This window comes from Atractosteus spatula, chromosome 22 (genome assembly GCF_055471065.1).
Source record: "Atractosteus spatula isolate fAtrSpa1 chromosome 22, fAtrSpa1.hap1, whole genome shotgun sequence".
NCBI lineage: Eukaryota > Metazoa > Chordata > Actinopteri > Semionotiformes > Lepisosteidae > Atractosteus > Atractosteus spatula.
The window spans coordinates 3,805,374-3,824,146 of record NC_142727.1 but is presented as its reverse complement, the minus strand read 5'-3'; the positions used below and the strand labels follow the sequence as shown (position 1 = coordinate 3,824,146).

The window sequence follows — 18,773 nt, the reverse complement described above, 5'->3', positions numbered from 1 at the left end:
GATTTAGAAAGCTGGCATTTACAACCAGTGATCATAAGACAATATACCTTACCTAATCAGCATTTCAGCCAGGCTTTTAGCATCTGAAAAGGAAAATAACAACAGCATATAATAATGCAAGTAAAATGCATTACACATAACACTGTAGGAAGACTGAGGGTCCAGTGAGAAACAGTGTGACACAGTACTGCTGTGCACAGCTGACTCCAAGGAAAGTGTGTTGGGAACTGTCACCCAAAATTGTCTCTAATGCCAAAGGTTTGGCTGACTGTGTCTTGTTATTGCACAGTATTCATTGTGTGACTGGGTTGTGGAGCTTCACCTGCATTACACTGCATTGTAATGTTTTAATGCTCTACTTCCTGCTATAATATGGTGTGCTGTGCTGTAAGTGAGTGGAAAGGTGGTGCAGTGGTCAGCTCTGAGGCCCTGGGTTCAATTCCTGCGGTGCTGTCTGTGTGGAGTTCACATGTTCTCCAGTCCTCCAGCTGCTCCAGTTTCCTCCCACAGTCCTAACTCATGCTGATAAGTTAACTGGCTTCTGGGAAAACCGGCCCTGGTGTGAGTGAGTGAGTGTGTGTGTGTGTGTGTGTGTGTCTGTGTGTGCTCTGCGATGGACTGGTGTCACATCCAGGGTGTATCTTTGTGCTCCACTGCTTGCTGGGATAGGCTCTGGCATACTGGATAATGTGGCTACAGAACAGGTGGAGATGGATGTACTAAATTCTTACTATGCCCTGATTACGAACTGCTGTCACAGACAAAATCCCCTCATTGTGAACTGTGCTACAGTGTGCAAGTCCCTCTCTCACCCCTCAGCCTCTTCAGCCTCTTCTCCTTGCGCTTCTTGCGGATGATGAAGAGCAGGGCCACGCCCAGCGTGACCAGGATGACGGGGCAGGCGATGCTGAACAGCTTCTTCACATCGTCCCCCTCCCCCCGGGCCGACTTGATCGGGGGGATGGTACCTGGAGAGGGGGGCAGAGGAGAAAGGGATGGCAATGGAAACACATGTTGCACAGCCACACTGGGGACAACCGGACTGCAGTGTTGCCAGACTGTGGCCCCTGTAGCACCTGTAGGGCCAGTGCCTAGTGCCGATCTGAGCTGTCCTCAAGACGCTGGGCTCGACCATGAGGCACTGCCCTACTCTGCCGTACAGTATTATACTCTTTAATACGTTCAGATTTCTGTCCCACCCAACGGTGTGGTTCCCTATACAGAAGGGTAGAATCGGCTTGAAAAGGTTCTTGTTGTGGTTTGATTAGACAGATTTATAACACCTCTTTACATACGAACTGATCTCAAGGCTGCATTTTACAGAAGTCAGAAATGTGGTATTGACAAGCTTGTAATACAAGACACTACGCCATTACATATGATGGGATTTTTCTGTTGCCCTTTCACGCCTGGTATGACATTTTGATAAGTGCTTTTGCAGGTTCATCACTTGACATGGGTTGCCCTGCACGGTTCGGGCACCATATTTTGTCATCTAATGTGCTCTTGTTGGATAATGTCCATTAACATGCACAATTCCTTTGAAGGATGACAGGGAATGAGAAAAGGGGTTCAAAGGTCAAACAGCCACTCAGTGGGAAGGTTAAATCAGGGGAACCAAATTCCTGACCTCGAATTATATTCGCCTTAAGAACAGGGAAAGGCTTCAGCTTGTCCAATTCATTTCAGTTATGCAAATTAAGTGCTCAGGTGGAAAGGAAACCAGAAAGCCTCCAGCTGTCCAGGACTGGAGCTGTGGTTTAAGTACAGATATTTGTCTAATGGTTGCCATATGAGGTTAGATGTCTTGTGATGGCAGCAGTTTGCAGAGCTGAGTCTGACCTGTCTCACTTCTGCTCTGGCCTGCGCTGTCGGCGGGTGAAAGTGACCTAGAGACTGTGCTCTTACTGACATTTCTCAACACATGCTGACTGTCAGGGTTTCCAGACTTGGCGCATTTGCAAATTCTTCAAACCGACAACAGGAAAGAGAATCTTGTGCAAAAACAACACAGGATATATATCAAAGCAATGGGTGCAGGCATACAGCTCACAGTGTAAGTGTTTAGTGTTTTCGGTTGTGGGATGTGGAACTGCAAGTCTGGGTAGTGTGATGGGTGGCACGGTGGTGCGGTGGTTAGTGCTACTGCCCTGCAGCACTGCTTTCTGTGTGGAGGGTGTGTGTTCTCCCCGTGTCTGCACAGGTTTCCACCCAGAGTCCAAAGACATGCTGGGCGGTTAAATGTCTTCTGGGAAACACAGCCCTGCTGTGAGTGCGTGTGTCCAGCAATGGACTGGCGTCCCATCCAGCGTGTATCCTGCCTTGTGCCTGCTGCTTGCTGGGACAGGCTCCAGCCCCCCCTCGACGCTGTACTGGACCAAGTGAATGGAAGACGGATGGAAGCTGGGTGGTTACTCACTTCCATCGTAGTCCAGCGTGGCAAACTGGGAGGTTTCATTGCCACAGCCAGCACTGTTGCAGGCCTTCATCTTGAGCTCGTACCAGGTAGCCTCCCGCAGCTCGGCAAGGAAGACGTCGGAGGTGATGTTGGTGCGCAGGGCGTGCCAGGCCCAGGTGCCCTTGGGCCGGAACTCCAGGAGGATGGCGGTGATGGGGCAGCCGCCGCTGCTCCAGCCCTGGAGGTTGAGCCGCGCGTGGGTGGAGTTGATGTGGGTGAAGAGGTGCTGGTCCTTGTTGAACTGAGGCTCTGGGTCACAGACAGCGCAAGGAGAGGCAGCGTCAGTAAATGGGTACTCATACAAGGCAGTGGCTCAGGGGCTGAGGGGCAGTGAGTCAATGCAGGCACACCTAACTTGTGCAGGCTGCCAGGAAAATGCAATGTGAAGTGTCAAAGAGCCACAAGCAATTATTTAAGAATAGTTAGATCAATTATTTTTTCGTACAACCTCCCCCCCCCCCAATTGTGCGTTCTTCACATCTCGTCTCGGAGCCACTAAAACTGACAGTACACGGGAGAGAGTGAGGAAGAGTGGCCAGACAGATCCGCCCACCTTCCAGTCACTCATTGCTTTACCTGTCACAGACGGAACAGTACTGGAGAAGCAGTGCTGACTGGAGGAGAGGCCCCGCACTGACTGGAGTAAAGACTCAGCCCTCACAAATAGCCCCAAACTGACTGGAGGAGGGGAACGTCCCTCACAGAAATGCAAACTTGCAATTGTCTGACAAGCCTCTGCTGTTACTGTCTGTTACTGTTTCACCAAAAGAGCCCTGGCCAACTACTCCTGCCCTCCCCTTGGTAGAGTGCGGCCCCTTGGGAGTCAGAACTGACAGCTGACACTGATTCTGTCACAGTGTGTCAGTGTCAGTGTCTCGGCGAGTGTAACATTGTAGCATATTCATGTATCAGGGTGTCTGGCAGTATATCAGGATGTCTGTCAGTGCGTCTGTCAGTGTGTCAGAGTGTTTTTCAGTATATCAGGGTGTCTGAAAGTGTGTCAGAGTGACTGTCAGTATATCAGGATGTCTGTCAGTATGTCGGGGTGTCATTATATCAGGATGGCTGCCAGTGTGTCATGGTGTCTGTCAGTATATGAGGGTGTCTGTCAGTATATCAGGGTTTCAGCATGTCTGTCAGGTTGTCAGAGTGTATCAGTGAATCATGGTGTCTGTCAGTGTGTAAGAGTGTGTCAAGGGTGTCTTGTCAGTATATCAGGGTGTCTGTCAGTGTGTCAGCTTGTCTATCAGGGTGTTTGTCAGTATATCAGGGTGTGTGTCAGGGTGACTGTCAGTGTGTCAGGGTGTCCGTTAGTGTGTCAGGGGTTTCAGCGTGTCTGTCAGTATATCAAGGTGTCTTGTCAGTATATCAGGGTGTCTCAGTGTGTCATAGTGTTTGAGTGTCAATGTGTCAGAGTGACTCAGTATATCAGGGTGTCTGTCAGTGTGTCAGCTTGTCTATCAGTTTGTCAGGGTGACTGTCAGTGTGTCGGGTGTCTGTCAGAATGTCAGCGTATATCAGTCTGTCAGGGTGCCTGTATATTGGGGTGTCGGTGTGTCTGTCAGTATATCAGTGTTTCAGTGCTTCAGGGTGTCTCTCAGTGTGTCAAAATGTGTCAGTGTGTCAGGGTGCCTGTCAGCATATGAGGGTGTCTTTCAGTGTGTCAGAGTGTGTCAAGGGTGTCTTGTCAGGGTGTCTGTCAGTAGATCGGGGTGTCTGAGTATCTGTCAATGTATCGGTGTTTCGGTGTATCATAGTGTCCGTCAGTACATCAGTGTGTGTATATCAGAGTGCCTGTCAATCTATGGGTGTGTCTGTATATCAGGATGTGTTGCATTTTATGGTGCCAGTGGCTCTGATTAAAATCACTTAGTATACAGATGTGCGGGAGACAACCATCACCTCGGCCGTGGGTCTTGGCCTCAATGATCTCGCTGATGCGGCCAGCGCCCACGCTGTTCTTGGCAGCCAGCTTGACCTTGTACCAGGTGCCACAGCGCAGGTTGTCGAGCTTGAAGGAGCGCTCTGTGGAGCTGATGAAGACGTCCTTCCACTCCTCCGTGTTGTCAACAGAGTACTGCAATACAAAGCCTAGAGAAAAACTAGAGCTTCAGTATGGCCTGTTACACACACACACACACACAAACACACAGCACACCGCTGCTGCTGGAGAGACACACAGGGTTACACACTAACAGGTCAGAATGGCCTGAAGACGGCCATGACATGTGGACAACACTGGCGTCCTCATCAAACCTCTGGTCGAGCACATGTTCTCTGTGGACGGGGGCCTGGTCACCCTGAAAGACACCCCTCCCATCCACATGGAGTAAAGTGTACTGCAGTCTGACTGTGGGTTCCTGCTCTGTGGAGTTCTCAGCGGACAGTTTTTGATGTCTTCTCGCCTGTTTCACCTTGCAGATGTTAGAATGATCAGGTATCACGGTCCTAGAGGACACTGTTCCTCCCACTGTTGCCGTGTGCTGCTGATGTCTTTCCCTCTGAGCTCCATTCTGACCTCACCTTACACACCAGTGTTCATGAAACACCAGCAGGTTTTCATCACTGAATCTCCTGCCAAAAGTGCCCCAACATGTTTTGCAATAGTCAGTACAGTGCTGTTGTTTCCGAGTAGCTGAGGCGCTAGATTCTCTGGTGGACACTAGATGGAGGTGTTGCACTAGAGTTAGCATTTATTACTCTGTTCTAATTCACACAGGCCACTGTGATCTCCCTATTTTACAGCCTGTTCGCCATTCAGCCTGTCAGACTAAAACAGTCAACTGGACACACTCAGTGAGAGGGCTGGCAGTCGAACACGTCAATGCAAGTCGGACAGATGCAATCAGGCAAGTCATAGACAGAGGCAGAGAGACTGTACCTCTGACAAGGACTCCAACATTATCTGCTGGGGTCAAAGCTTGCCGGCTCACTGTGACTCGTCACATACAGGCTAGACAATCAGACACACGGGCAGTCAGACAGACGGGCAGAGAGACTGTACCTCTGATGGAGCTGCCCCCATTGTCTCCAGGGATCCAAGCCAGGGTGATGGAGGAGGTGGAGGTGGTGGAGACAGTGAGCCGAGGCTGGTCTGGAGGCACTGTGAAGACACAGACCCTTGTCACAGGTCACCCTGGTACTGTTGGGCTTGCATGTCTGCAAATTCAGTGTGCCCTCCTATGGTTATCCAGGCTTCCAGTGTGCGTTGTGCGCTTCACTCAAATGACAGCATGACAGTAGGGCGAGGTGCGTTACCTTGTACCAGCAGGTTGACGATGATGGTGTCGAAGCCCAGCGTGTTGGTGGCCGTGCAGGTGTAGTACCCAGAATCCTCTGCCTTGACAGCGCGCAAGACCAGCGTGCCATTGGCCAGAATGAGGCGGTGCCCGTCCACAGTCACAGGAATGGCCAGGTCCTCACTGCAGTGACACGTCAACAAGACAGCGTGGGTAAGTGGCTGGGCGCTGGGCACAATGCCTCACAGAAGTGTGGAAAAGCCACACAAAAGGACACCAGGACAGATCATTACAATATTACTCTTCTCTTGTATTACCACAACCCTTCAAATTATCCACACAGCAAGCCCTTTGTCTTCCAGCACCAGCACTGATGGGGGGGGTAACGATGTGACCCTCACAGGCAAGGCTGAGCAGCTTACAGGCACCCCAAAAGTCAGAGGGCTAGCAGCAGAGAAATCACTTGTCCGAACCTGCGCATACACCCAGTAGCGATATGATATTCTGTCGGTGACTATGTATGGATAGAAGACATCTATCACCCTCAGAAGAGACCTTGCTCTGGTTCCTTGTGGATTTCGGACAAACGCTTAAAAAGCTGCTGCAGAGTTTGAAGGAACTGAACGTTCGGGCTCCTGACCCGAGAGAAGTACTATCACCCTCTACACCTCCACACTACACACTGCTGGTGGGCTCTGGGCCTCTCCCAGGTCCCAGGGGACCCCAGGGACTCAGAACTGGGGGACCAGGCAGTACGTTACTGCCGCATGGCCATTGAACCACAAATTACTGTACATTCTTTTCAGCAAAAAAACGCTGTTATTACAGCACAAGCACAGACTCGAGATTACTGTATCTGAAATTTTTTAAAACGTTTTTTTAAAAAATCGATGTAGTCAAAGAAAACTGTGCCTTTTTTCTCACAAATACACTTGCTCTTTATTTCATTTGTCTGCATAAAAAACGTACTGTTTAAATAAAATTCGCGAAAGTACACAAAACACAAACCACCCATCGCAAACGGCTGATCTGCCCCTACAGGTTACCGCTGCTATTTCTGTATTTTACAGCTATGTCAATATTTATCTTTACCTTCTTCACTATTTCTGCATTTCCCCCATTACTGCAGGGAAAATCCGGTCTTTCCGACTTACCTGAAGCGTATTCTGTCAGTTAACTCCGAAGTCCGTCAAGCTGTTGTTTTTAAGTGTTTAATCTATTGTGATTGCCTGTCTCTTTTGACTGTTTCATTGGATGACAAGGTGAAAAGTGTGTATGTATATGAATCTATATTATAGAAACCAAAGACTCTTCTCATCTTCTCCTCCTTCCTGTACGTGTTGTTGTTAGCGGTCCGCCTGCACCCACGTTATGGCTTTGGCAGAACTGGGCCAGGGTGCACAGGACCCGGTGACGATGGTGATCCCACTGCAGGGCGCAGGAAACGAGAGGGGGGAGGCGAGGGAGGGCAGAATGCAGGGAGAGGACAGGAGCCAGACGGAGAATTTGGGAGCACACGGAGAAGAGGAGGACTAGCGATGAAGAGAGAGGCACTGACCTGTCTTTGGTCCACTTGATGGTAGGGGCGGGCTCCCCTACGGAGGTGCAGGACAGGCGCACGTCCCTCATCCAAGGAGTGGTCACTGTGCCCCCGAACGAGATGATCTTCGCTGGGGCTGAGGCACCAAACCCAGGAGAAAGAGACACAGGACCGAAATGAAAAGCAGTTTGGTGGATTACATACTGCCTGTCAAAGTGCAGTCACACTATGCGTCAGAGGCAGCTGTTCTAAATTTAATCCGCTCATTAGTCCCAGCCAATCCATGTAGAACCGCACACATTACTGGCACACCACGCCCGAAGCTGGTAACTAGTGTTTGCTAGTTGCATAGCGCTATAGGACAACTCTAACCAACAGCGCTGGTTCGTTATGGTTAAACATCGCCCTCTAGAACTACTGTCCCTACGTGTCCCAGCTCGCTCACTTCCTAGGCTCCTCAACGCTCCCAGGACGTCACACTGTGCGTTGGCAGCCCCTCGTCTCTGGAATGACTCCTGCCCTCGTCAGAAACACCCCCTCTGCTCACGTTTACAAATCTCGCCTCAAGACTGACTTCCAATAGCTTTTAATTCTTTTAATTTGGTCTTTATGCATTTGCTCAATTATTCTTTTTCTGCTACTGTACATTTGTTATGTCTAGTTTATGTAAAATGCTTTGAGAACGTTCTGATTGAAAATAAGTGAGAATAAGACTGATCTATCAATCGATTTATTCTAGCTTTGCAGATATATGGATATTTGCAACAGGATTCAACACACCATCTAGTTTTTTTAGAGATGGGAAATATTTAAACAAATTACTGTGTTACCGTGCCACAAAATGGTGTTATGGGAGAAATGTGTAATTGTGCAGAAAGCTTAAATATGCCAGACGTTTGCTTAGGTAGGAATGGAAAAGGAATATGCAGTCACAACCGGTAAAATGCACTGGAGGTTTCCTAACAGGCCTAATTAAAATGTCAGGAAAAAACAGAAATCAGCTGCACAAGAGATCTTGAAAAAAACGGCCAGAGGAGGCCAAGATGAGAGAAACAACATTAATTAAGACATTTTCAAGGAGAGCAGCATCTCCCAGCTTTTTTAATTACATGCGAGATCTGGTGAGGAAAAAAATACAGAAATAATTTGGTTGTTTGTGTGTGATTTTAGTGAAATGCTCACTAAATGCAAGGTTTTCAGTCTCCTACATAATCGATTTACAAGCAAACATGCAAAACACACACTCAGTTGCACTCTACACTAACACACATGTAGAGACCAAACATAACCACGGACTAACACAAACATGGGCCTTTGTCATAGGCCATAGGCTTCTCCCCCTAAGTAATAAGCAGTAACCAGATATGCTGAGGCAGCCACAATCTAATCAGAAGAGTAAGCACACATCTTGTGATATCACACATAGACTCACATACAGCCTCACACAGATGCACACTGACTCACACAGAAGCGCACAGATGTGCACTGTCACACGCAGCCTCACTGAGGAAGCCACTATCTGACCGGGAGAGTAAGCACACCTCTCATGATATCACGCACACACGCAGACTCACACAGATGCACACTGACGTGCACTGTCGCACGCAAAAGCGCATAGACGCGTGCAGCCTCACTGAGGTAGGCGCTATCTGGGCAGGAGAGTAAGCACACATCTTGTGATATCATGCACAGACACACACAGACTCACACAGACGTGCACTGTTGCACGCAGACTCGCACGGCCTCACACAGACTCACTGAGGTAGCCACTATCTGATATATTAATGGTGCTCTCTCTGTTACTACTCCTGCCTGCTCAATGAAGTATTGAGTGGGCCTGCCTGACAGAGGCTCTTTTACAGCTCGTTATTAACTTCAGAGAAAAGAACGCTATCTGTATTGTGCTCTCTCTCCATGGGCAATCCACAAGATATTGATCCAGTCCTTTCCCCTCTCTCAAATACCTTGTCTGTTGGTGAAGACATTTCTTGTCTCGACTTGGAAGGAGGCTGGTTAATTTGGCCGACCCAGCTCAAGTGAAATAATTAACAGTGGCCCCTTCCCTACAGCAAAGCCCGCTGTCAATTGAACACTGACAAAGGCTGTTCGAGAGGAGCGGCGGCGAGGAGACGAGAGAGGAGGAAGAACGGCGAGTGGGGAGACGGGGATGGAGAGAGGCAAACGGACGAGGGGGAATAGAGAGCAGAGGGGAAAAGAGAGAGTGCAGAGCAGGGAGACAGAGAGGGGCGGATCCACACAGCAGCCATCACTAGATTCCAGAGAGCGGTCCTGCGGTCCTGACCCAGCCTCCGCACAAACACAAAGGCAGTCTTGATCAGCAAGACAACGCGATGAGAGGAGGAAGGTCTCCAGGACGGAGGACAGACCGAGGGACCCAGTAAAGAGAGAACGACAGTGAAGATGAACGCGGTCAGAAACCAATTCGTGGAGACAGCACCAGCGGAGAGGTGTGTCCTTGCTTCACTGTCCTGACCCTGCGCTCATGGGATAGCCTCCTCAATGGCACAGGTCACTGACAGAAGAGGAGCCGTAGAAACGAGTGAAGGGAACTGGTTTAATCTACAGTATCTTGGAGATGCACGCCAGCCCATTCAACCACAGGCCCTGAGCAGCCTGGGCTCAGGGTCCCGGAGGGGAAGGTACTGTAGGGTGCAGCACACAGCCGACGCAATGTCCTTTCACAGCTGACAGATTGAGGGCTGGGGTCCAGCTGGTGCTGCGCAGGCCAATGTGCCCGCTGGTTCTCAGTCTGAGTCCTTCATGTGAGCGAGGAGGAGGGGAATACCTCGAGATCTGATGAAGTCAGACCTCAGAAGCTCAGCACAGCCGGGTCTGATCTGTACCAGCGCCGGAGATATCAATTCCCCAGCACGCTGCCAGAGGGCGCTTGAGGCAGAAAGTGGGAGACTCCAACAGGAGCCCTGTCCACATTCTGGAAATTGCACGGTAGTTTTTTTCCCCAAAATCAATAGTCTTGTAATATACTTGCATAACTTCACCCACCCTACCTTAAATTGGGCTACTACCCTGTCTCCTTCCCCACACCTGTTTTCCCTTAAATAATGTGTGAAAAACAACTGAAAATATTTGTATTTACATGCATTTAAGTTTTTAAAACTTTTAAAACAAAAAAAGTTGACTCAGAGGCAAGTAAGAGCTGATTCCGAGGACGAAAGACAAGCCCCAGGACCTGGAGGGTAATGCTTGGATTTTGGGAATCATTTCCGCACGGTGTGAGGCAGGATGTGGTTTCAGGCCTCCCCGGGGACTCACCCTTCCCAGCAGGCTCCACGGTGACCTTCTCACTGATGTTGCCACGGCCAGCGGAGGTGACCGCGGCCGCCCAGATGAGGTACTGCTGGCCTCGGGTCAGATGGGCTATCCGGTAGAACAGCTGCTCGGGGCTGGATTCGTACTCGCTGGGGGCCTGCAGGAGACACACAGACACAAGGATGACCAGGGATATACACACCTGAGCACCCGGAGACACACAGACTCAAGAGCTAGACACACTGGAGCACCCAGAGACACACAGACACAAGAGATATACACACTGGAGCACCCAGAGACACACAGACACAAGAGATAGACACACTGGAGCACCCTGAGACACACAGACACAAGAGATAGACACACTGGAGCACCCTGAGACACACAGACACAAGAGATAGACACACTGGAGCACCCAGAGACACACAGACACAAGAGATAGACACACTGGAGCACCCAGAGACACACAGACACAAGAGATAGACACACTGGAGCACCCTGAGACACACAGACACAAGAGATATACACACTGGAGCACCCAGAGACACACAGACACAAGAGATAGACACACTGGAGCACCCAGAGACACACAGACACAAGAGATATACACACTGGAGCACCCAGAGACACACAGACACGAGAGATAGACACACTGGAGCACCCAGAGACACACAGACACGAGAGATAGACACACTGGAGCACCCAGAGACACACAGACACGAGAGATATAAACAGGAACTGCAGCATGTTCCATGATCTCTGTCAGCATATTCTATTGCCAGCAGCTACTGTATATCAATCTGCAACTCAGCACTGGCAGCCCCCCTGGAGCTCAGCAGTGTGAGCCTGGCCAGTACCTGGAGTGGAGACTCCTGGGAAAGCTAAGGCTGCTGCTGGAAGAGGTGTTAGTGGGGCCAGTAGGGGGCACTCACCCTGCGGTCTGTGTGGGTCCTAATGCCCCAGTACAGTGATGGGGCATTGTAAAAAAAATATCATACTGTACAAAGGTATACTGTAAAAAAATAAACTCTGACTCTCCTGACTCTCTACGGTCATTAAAAATCCCAGGGTGTTTCTCAAAAAGAGTAGGGGTGTTACCCTGGTGTCCTGGCCAAATTTCCCCCTGGCCTTTCCCAGTCATGGCCTCCTAAGAACCCCCATCTCTGAACTGCCTCATCACTCTGCTCTCCTCCCCACTGAGAGCTGGTGTGTTGGGAGAGGAGTGGAGCATCATCCAGGTGGGGCTGCACACTGGGGGTGGTGGAGGGGATCCCGGTTACCTGTAAAGAGCTCTGAGTGGTGTCCAGAACAGCGCTATAGAAGTGTGAGGATATTATTATGATTATTATTATAATGCTCGACTCGCCAGATTAGCTTCTCTGCATTTGACTCATTTGATCTCTCGGGCCATCTGCCCCCCGGTCACTGCAGTCAGAGCACCAGCCAGCCCCGTGGATTTCAGGAACTGCATGCCCTGTGTGTATGGTGTGTAGTGTGTGGTGTATGTGGTGTGTATTGTGTGTGTGTTTGGTGTGTGTGGTGTTTGCGACGTGTGTGTGGAGAGTGTATTGCGTGTGGGGTGTGCGGTGTGTGTGTGCGTGTGTGTGTGGAGTGTGCGGTGTGTGCGTGTGTGTGTGTGGAGTGTGCGGTGTGTGTGTGTGGAGAGTGCGGTGTGTGGTGTGTGTGGAGAGTGTATTGCGTGTGGAGTGTGCGGTGTGTGTGTGTGGAGAGTGCGGTGTGTGGTGTGTGTGGAGAGTGTATTGCGTGTGGAGTGTGCGGTGTGTGTGTGCGGTGTGTGCGTGTGTGTGAGTGTAATTCACACCCTCTCTGATCTCACTGCTGTTCCTCAGCCTCCCTGATGAACAGATGAGGTTGTCGTGGCAACATGATCAGACACAGATATGCAAATGAGCTTGAGAGGAGACTCACAGAAACACTATACACACACACAACTGGATACGCACACTCAGAAGAGAGCACACACACACACAGATAACACAACATGCACTATGGCACAGTGGGGCCAGTGTGCAGGCCTCTCTGGTCCTGAGGCGGTGATTTACTGGGGACACGTGTGCACAGAGGCCGGGGGGCCAGGGAGGCTTCACCGGTTGAATTAAGGTGCGACGTCCGGAAGGCTCCTGCAGCACAGGCCCCCCCGTCCCCATACTGGGAGACCGGACTGGAATTTCTGCTATGGGGGGGGGGGGGGGAGAGCGCCACCTACTGGCAGCCTGGAGTTATTGGAAAGCCTCAATGCCGAACATGCCCAGTTCACTATATTGGGGCATTAGGACCCACACAGCCCGCTGGGTGAGCGCCCCCTACTAGTCCCACTAACACCTCTTCCAGCAGCAGCCTCAGCTTTCCCAGGAGTCTCCCATCCAGGTGCTGGCCAGGCTCACACTGCTGAGCTCCAGTGGGGCTGCCAGTGCTGAGCTGGAGAATGGCACAGAGAAGAAGCCAGGACGAGCTCAGCTGCGCCCACATGGTGCCCCCGTACACCCTCACTCTCTGCAGATGCACCCTGGCTATAGCCACACACACAGGCCATGAGCAATGTGGACACACGAAGGCACAGGCTTACAGAATTGCACTTAAAAGGTAATCACATCCAGGAGCTCTGCTCCAGAGAGGACCAGCTGCTAGGATGCCCTGTGACTTACAGGCTGCCCGGAGCCGGGGCTGGAGCAGAAGATGGTGTATTTGAGGATGATGCCGTTGGGTTTGGTCGGGGGCAGCCAGGACACCACCACGCTGCTGGCAGACGAGGGCACAGCCTTGATCCCAGCTGGCGGCCCTGGATCTGAAATACAGACAGACAGACAGGTTAGGCTCCCGCCAACAGCGTCAGTTTCCCACAATTCCTCACCAGAAACTTCGGTCAACTGACTTTTCACGCAATGACACTTGAACACATTACTCACAGAACATTTCCTAAGGCCCTACTGTATATGGAGGCATAGCATATAACCCACAGCCAGTTCGTCTTCACCTGGACACATCCGTAACTCAGGTCGAGCCCTAACCCAAACCACACAGAGGGCACCCATCCTCTGAACCGAACCCTGTGCCCCAGAACACCTGGCAGGCCAATTTTGTTTGGTCTCAGAAGCTGGGTGTTTGTGGACCAGCAGGTGGCGCTCATCCTCCCAGGACTTGAATCACTAAACCAGGGCTAGATTCTTGCAGAGAAACACGGTGTTGACGGTACCGTCATTCGGATGAGAGTTCAAACCAAGGCCAGGCCTCAAGTACTGAACCGATAAAAGAGAAGATGGCACTGTGGCCAGCCCGCTGTGGGTTCGCCTAGTACGGCCTCCCTGAATTGCCAACTTACGTCAGGAGGTAAAACTCTGCCAGGAGAGGTCTGCACTTCAGCGGCAGATGAAGTACTGCAGGTCTCCTTCCTACATGTTAGTGCTTAAGGACAATTTGGGTTTGCGATGCAAGAAATGGTTTTTCTTTTGCAGTGCTGCCACTCCGTGTCTTCCACTGATTCGTACAGAAAACAAGATACATACTGTACATATAATTGTGCGTTTACTCTGCAGCTTCGCTCTTAGGATAAAACAGTGCTGTACACTCAACGGCAGAGATCAGATTGAAAGTAAACACTGTTCCCCAGTCATAATCCCTCTATTAAATACTGTGGATGTGCTCCCCTTGTTAGAAGAACTACAGAGCAATCACTATACCAGGTCTGACATGGTTTGTCTTGATTTCAGCCTTGACATCAACAAAAGCTGAAATTCCAACAAGGCGTGTGTAGACTTTGTCGTGCAAAAAACTGCGCCATATTGACGGAAAGCACACAGCTCAGTTCGGCTTAGTGGAGCCGAGAGCACTTTGTTCTGCGCAGCTCAGGGTGAAGCAGCACCACCGCAGCACGACTCTCCTCCCCATGTGCTGCTCGGACTGGACAGAGGAGGGCAGCAACATCTCAGCTGGAACTTGTACTGTCCTCCTCCAGCCTGAGGCTCAGGGCAGCCCGAGCGGCAGGGGGCTGGGGGTTTGCCCCGGGCCGGTGAGGAGGGCGGATGTGGGATGTGTAGGGGCAGGGTGCCGAAGTGAGCAGCGCTCTTCCTGGAGCCGACGCCCAGAGCTGAAACGCTCTCCACAGCAGGCACTCTGCAAGGGGCAGAGGGAGGGATCGGGAGCTGAAACTCCAGCCTTCGCTCCATCCCTCCTGACAGCAAAGCCACGCGGTCGCTTCACACTCCTATCGCGAGGTTTGTCTAAATTCCCAGGTCCCATCACTGTCCTCATGTCCATCCAGGACTCTGTCGGACTGCAGTGAAGAGCCCCAGTCTGGGATCTGAACTTGTGTCCGGACAGCGATGGGCTGGGATATTCGGCCCTTCTGACAGTAACCCCTGCATGCTCTCGAGCGTACAGTCACTGAGCCCGAGCGGCCATGATCTGGAAACTGCTCCCGCCGCAAAGCAGGAGCGGGAAAGTCTGTTTGGCGAGATGGACACAGCCCGATGGGTCCTTCCTGAAAACCCCAGGGCCAGGGGGAAGACCCAGGACTGAGGGGGGAATGACCTGCTAGCCAGTTTCTGTCTGCTCAAAGCCTGGACAGACACGCACTGCACGTGCATTTCTTACGTTAGGCACTGCCTCCCACCAGAGAGCAAAATCCTCTCCATCTTTTTCAAAAAGTAGATTATTTTCATAGGACACAGGATATAGGATCAGGATAGAAACCACCCGTCTCTGGTTGGTTTGGGGCCTGATTTCGCAATAGGCCTCACATCCCACTGTCCTGCTTAACACAGCGCCCAGCAACCTAATTGCAACACACGTGGACACACTGGTCAGTACACACACACAAACTACAGTGCAGACACACTCACACGGTACTGCTGTAACGCTATTAGTATTTGCTACACCTACTGATACCCCGTCTATAAAAAATACACCAGTCTTTGAGGAGAGAGAGAGTGGACACTGATCTCGTCCCGGTGCTGTGTCAGAGACAGGGACTAGAGGACAGCCAGGAGAGGGGACAGAGCAGGGACAGAGGGACGAGGAATGACTGAGTGAAGGGGGTCAGTAATTCTCCACCACAGACAGTTATTATTATTGCAGCTTTAGCGCTGTGACAGGGAATCTGCGAATCTGGAGCAGAAAGGATATTTAAGGCTCTAGCAGGAGGGGTTTGGATGGAGTTTAGGGAAAAATACATCATCATCATTATTATAGTTTAATCCCGCAGGGCTGTAATCTGCAGCCTGGGCACCTGTCACCAGGCAGGCGGCGAAGCTGTCTAATCCATACCCCACAGCGAGGATACCATACACTGCTCTACTGCACTGGGCTGGACAGGCTCTCAGCTGAAGCCTGAGCATGTAGGGGGGGAGGGGGGTCTCAGGTGCCCCCTAGACCTACTGGCAGGTCAGAGCTCAAGGGTAACTGTCAAGTATATAGGTGCGGGGGTGAGGGGCTCGTTAGCTCATAATAATAATAATAATAATAATTCCCTACACTTATACAGCACTTTTCTGGACACTCCACTCCAATCGCTTTACAGGTAATGTGTGACCCCCAGGTATGGATGATGCCACGGCAGCCAAAGTACGCCAGTCCTCTCCCCACACACCAGCTCTCAGTGGGGAGGAGAGCAGAGTGATGAAGCCAGTTCAGAGAGGGGGATTATTAGGAGGCCATGACTGGGAAAGGCCAGGGGGAAATTTAGCCAGGACACCAAGGTAACACCCCTACTTGTTTCCCTACTTGGAAACGCCCTGGGATTTTTAATGACCACAGAGAGTCAGGACCTCAGTTTTACATCTTATCTGAAGGACGGCGCCCTTTGTTTATTGTCCTGTGCCCCCATCACTATACTGGGGCATTAGGACCCACACAGCCTGCAGGGTGAGCGCCCCCTACTGGCCCCACTAACACCTCTTCCAGCGGCAGCCTTAGCTTTCCCAGGAGTCCCCCCTCCAGGTACTGGCCAGGCTCACACCTGCTGGGCTCCAGTGGGGCCGGGAGCTGTGGAGATATATACCTGCGGAGGTATATACCTGATTTACCTACCAGCTAGGTAGCTTGGTGTGAGTGTGTTTGTCTGTGTGTGTCCTGCAAAGGACTAGTGTCCTGTCCAGGGTGTACCCTGCCTTGGGCTCGTTGGATGCTGGGATAGTCTCTGGCTCCCCTGCAACCTCATACTGGATAATGAGGTTAGAAAATGGATGGAGTTTCGAGTTTGAACCTCAAACCGTTGACTGGCAGACATGGCAATCTGCAGAGTGTGTCCTTCTCATTGCAAGGACCAGAGATCAGTTCTTAAAAGGCTGGACTAAAACTAACTTGTGGAGCATGGCTCTCTCCCAGCTGGTCATGATCGCTGCACTTGCAAGAAGTTCAGGTTTATTTGTCATTCCAGCCATATACAAGTATACAGTGGAACGAAATATCGTTCCTCCTGGTCCACAGTGCAATTCCAGATAAGACACTGACACAGACAAAGTAGACAGGACTAATAATACCAATATTAATAAATGCAAACTAAGGAACAGAGGCAGTGTACACAGGATATGTACATAGTGCAATCTAACTGTTACAGAATAGTACAAAAGATACATCACACAATATACACTAAACACTGGGGGAGTTTAAACCTTGTTTCTGGAACTGGAGTGGGTACAAGGAGGTACCAGGGCCTGACAGAGAAGCCTGACAGCCTGAGGGAAAAAGCTGTTCCAGAATCTGGTGGAGCTGGCCCGTACACTGCGATATCTTTTTCCAGATGGCAGGAGGGCAAAGAATTTATGGGAGGGCTCATCTACTATACTGTTCCTCCAAATCCCCCATTTTGGAGGGGTATTTAAAAGGTGACATGGAGACAATCAAAGCAGAATGACCTAATGGGAAACCAGAGACGCTACACCAGGACATGAGAGTCTGCAGACTCTGGGCTCCTAGGACTGTCACCTATCGGCGTAGCGTTGGTCAGGAAACACATGCTAAATCTCCTACACTGGCAGGCAGAAGGAACTGAATCCTTATAGTCGTGAAGAAAGACTATTAGGAGAGGGTCTGATCCCAGCTCCGAAATTCCTCAAAGGCACTGACAGTCATCCCAGCGGACTTCTTCAGAGCAAAGAGTGAAACTCGAACCAAGGGGCACCAGTGGAAACGTGGTGGAAGATCTAAGATCTTATTTCTCTCCACAGTGAATGGCTTGACTGCAATATGCGAGACATATCTGCACATTTTAAAATTCTCCAAAGGTGGAACACAGAATGCACTTTGCAAAAAAAAAGACACACATATCAACACTCTGGAGTGCAGATATTAACATCTTATCTTCTCCTTTGGGTTGGAAATTGACAAATGATCCGCAGAGAATTGGCTCTAAACTCAGAGTAGTTCCCTCTCTATCTGCTATCATACAGCACAGTTGACGTCTACTCTCTGCATCACATCTAGCTTTACAGACTGCAAAACCTACTAGATAGATGGATATCACCCTGCAGCAGAACAAGAACCACAACAACCAGAAAAGACAAATGAAATCCTAGAGGCTGTGCCTTTCACTTGGGAGAGGATTTGCAGAAACCGTCTCCAATCACCCCTCCATATGTTAGCAGGGCGCTGAGAGGGGAGAGATGTCATGTTCGCTGTGTGTTGTGTGGAGACCAGCCTGCCTCCGGACACGCTGACAACACACATCACTGAGGCCCTGCGCTGACACAACTGGACTGGGAGAGGGAGGGGCAGAGAGAGAGAGGGGAGAAAAGTGTCGGAGTGAGGGGGGGGGAGGACACATCAAGTGAGAGCACGCTTCCGAGAGGCAGAGAGAGAAGACCGGGGGGGGGGGGACGAGGCAGGAGACCGTGAAATGGTTAAATACGGGAAGGAGGCAGAGCAAGAGATGGCAGAGAGAGTCACAAAGGCGGAGAGGAGGAACACAAAAAAGAGCGGGCCAAACCGATAATAAACCGGAATCCGCAACCCCGAGCGACAGTGGCTTCTAGATCCAGCAGGAGAGAGAGCGTCTTAATCTCACGGTGCAGTCCATAATTAACATGATTAACATTTTAATTTTATACGACTCTCCGGAAGAGCCAGGGAGAGCCAGGGAAGAAGCCACACACACACACACACTTGCAGAGAAAGTGACTCTGTGTGTGTGTGTGTGTGTGTGTGTGTGTGTGTGTGTGTGTGGCCTTTTGAGCAATGCCAGGGCAGCAGGTGTGGGCACACCTTGAGCTAGCCACTGTCTCGATCGCAT

The 18,773-nt window shown here is 50.8% G+C and overlaps 1 protein-coding gene across 1 annotated transcript in view; it reads right to left on the bottom strand.

The window, feature by feature from the left end:
• dscaml1 (DS cell adhesion molecule like 1) overlaps positions 1-18,773 on the bottom strand; it is a 164,420-nt gene that overhangs the window by 8,647 nt on the left and 137,000 nt on the right. Inside the window, exons 20-28 of the mRNA XM_088939931.1 lie at positions 13,195-13,334; positions 10,532-10,685; positions 7,256-7,373; positions 5,717-5,880; positions 5,463-5,561; positions 4,361-4,549; positions 2,420-2,707; positions 813-968; positions 53-83 (exon numbers count right to left, since the gene is read on the bottom strand). Of these exons, the coding sequence (XP_088796057.1) occupies positions 53-83; positions 813-968; positions 2,420-2,707; positions 4,361-4,549; positions 5,463-5,561; positions 5,717-5,880; positions 7,256-7,373; positions 10,532-10,685; positions 13,195-13,334 (1,339 nt within the window). The remainder of the gene's footprint in view (positions 1-52; positions 84-812; positions 969-2,419; positions 2,708-4,360; positions 4,550-5,462; positions 5,562-5,716; positions 5,881-7,255; positions 7,374-10,531; positions 10,686-13,194; positions 13,335-18,773) is intronic.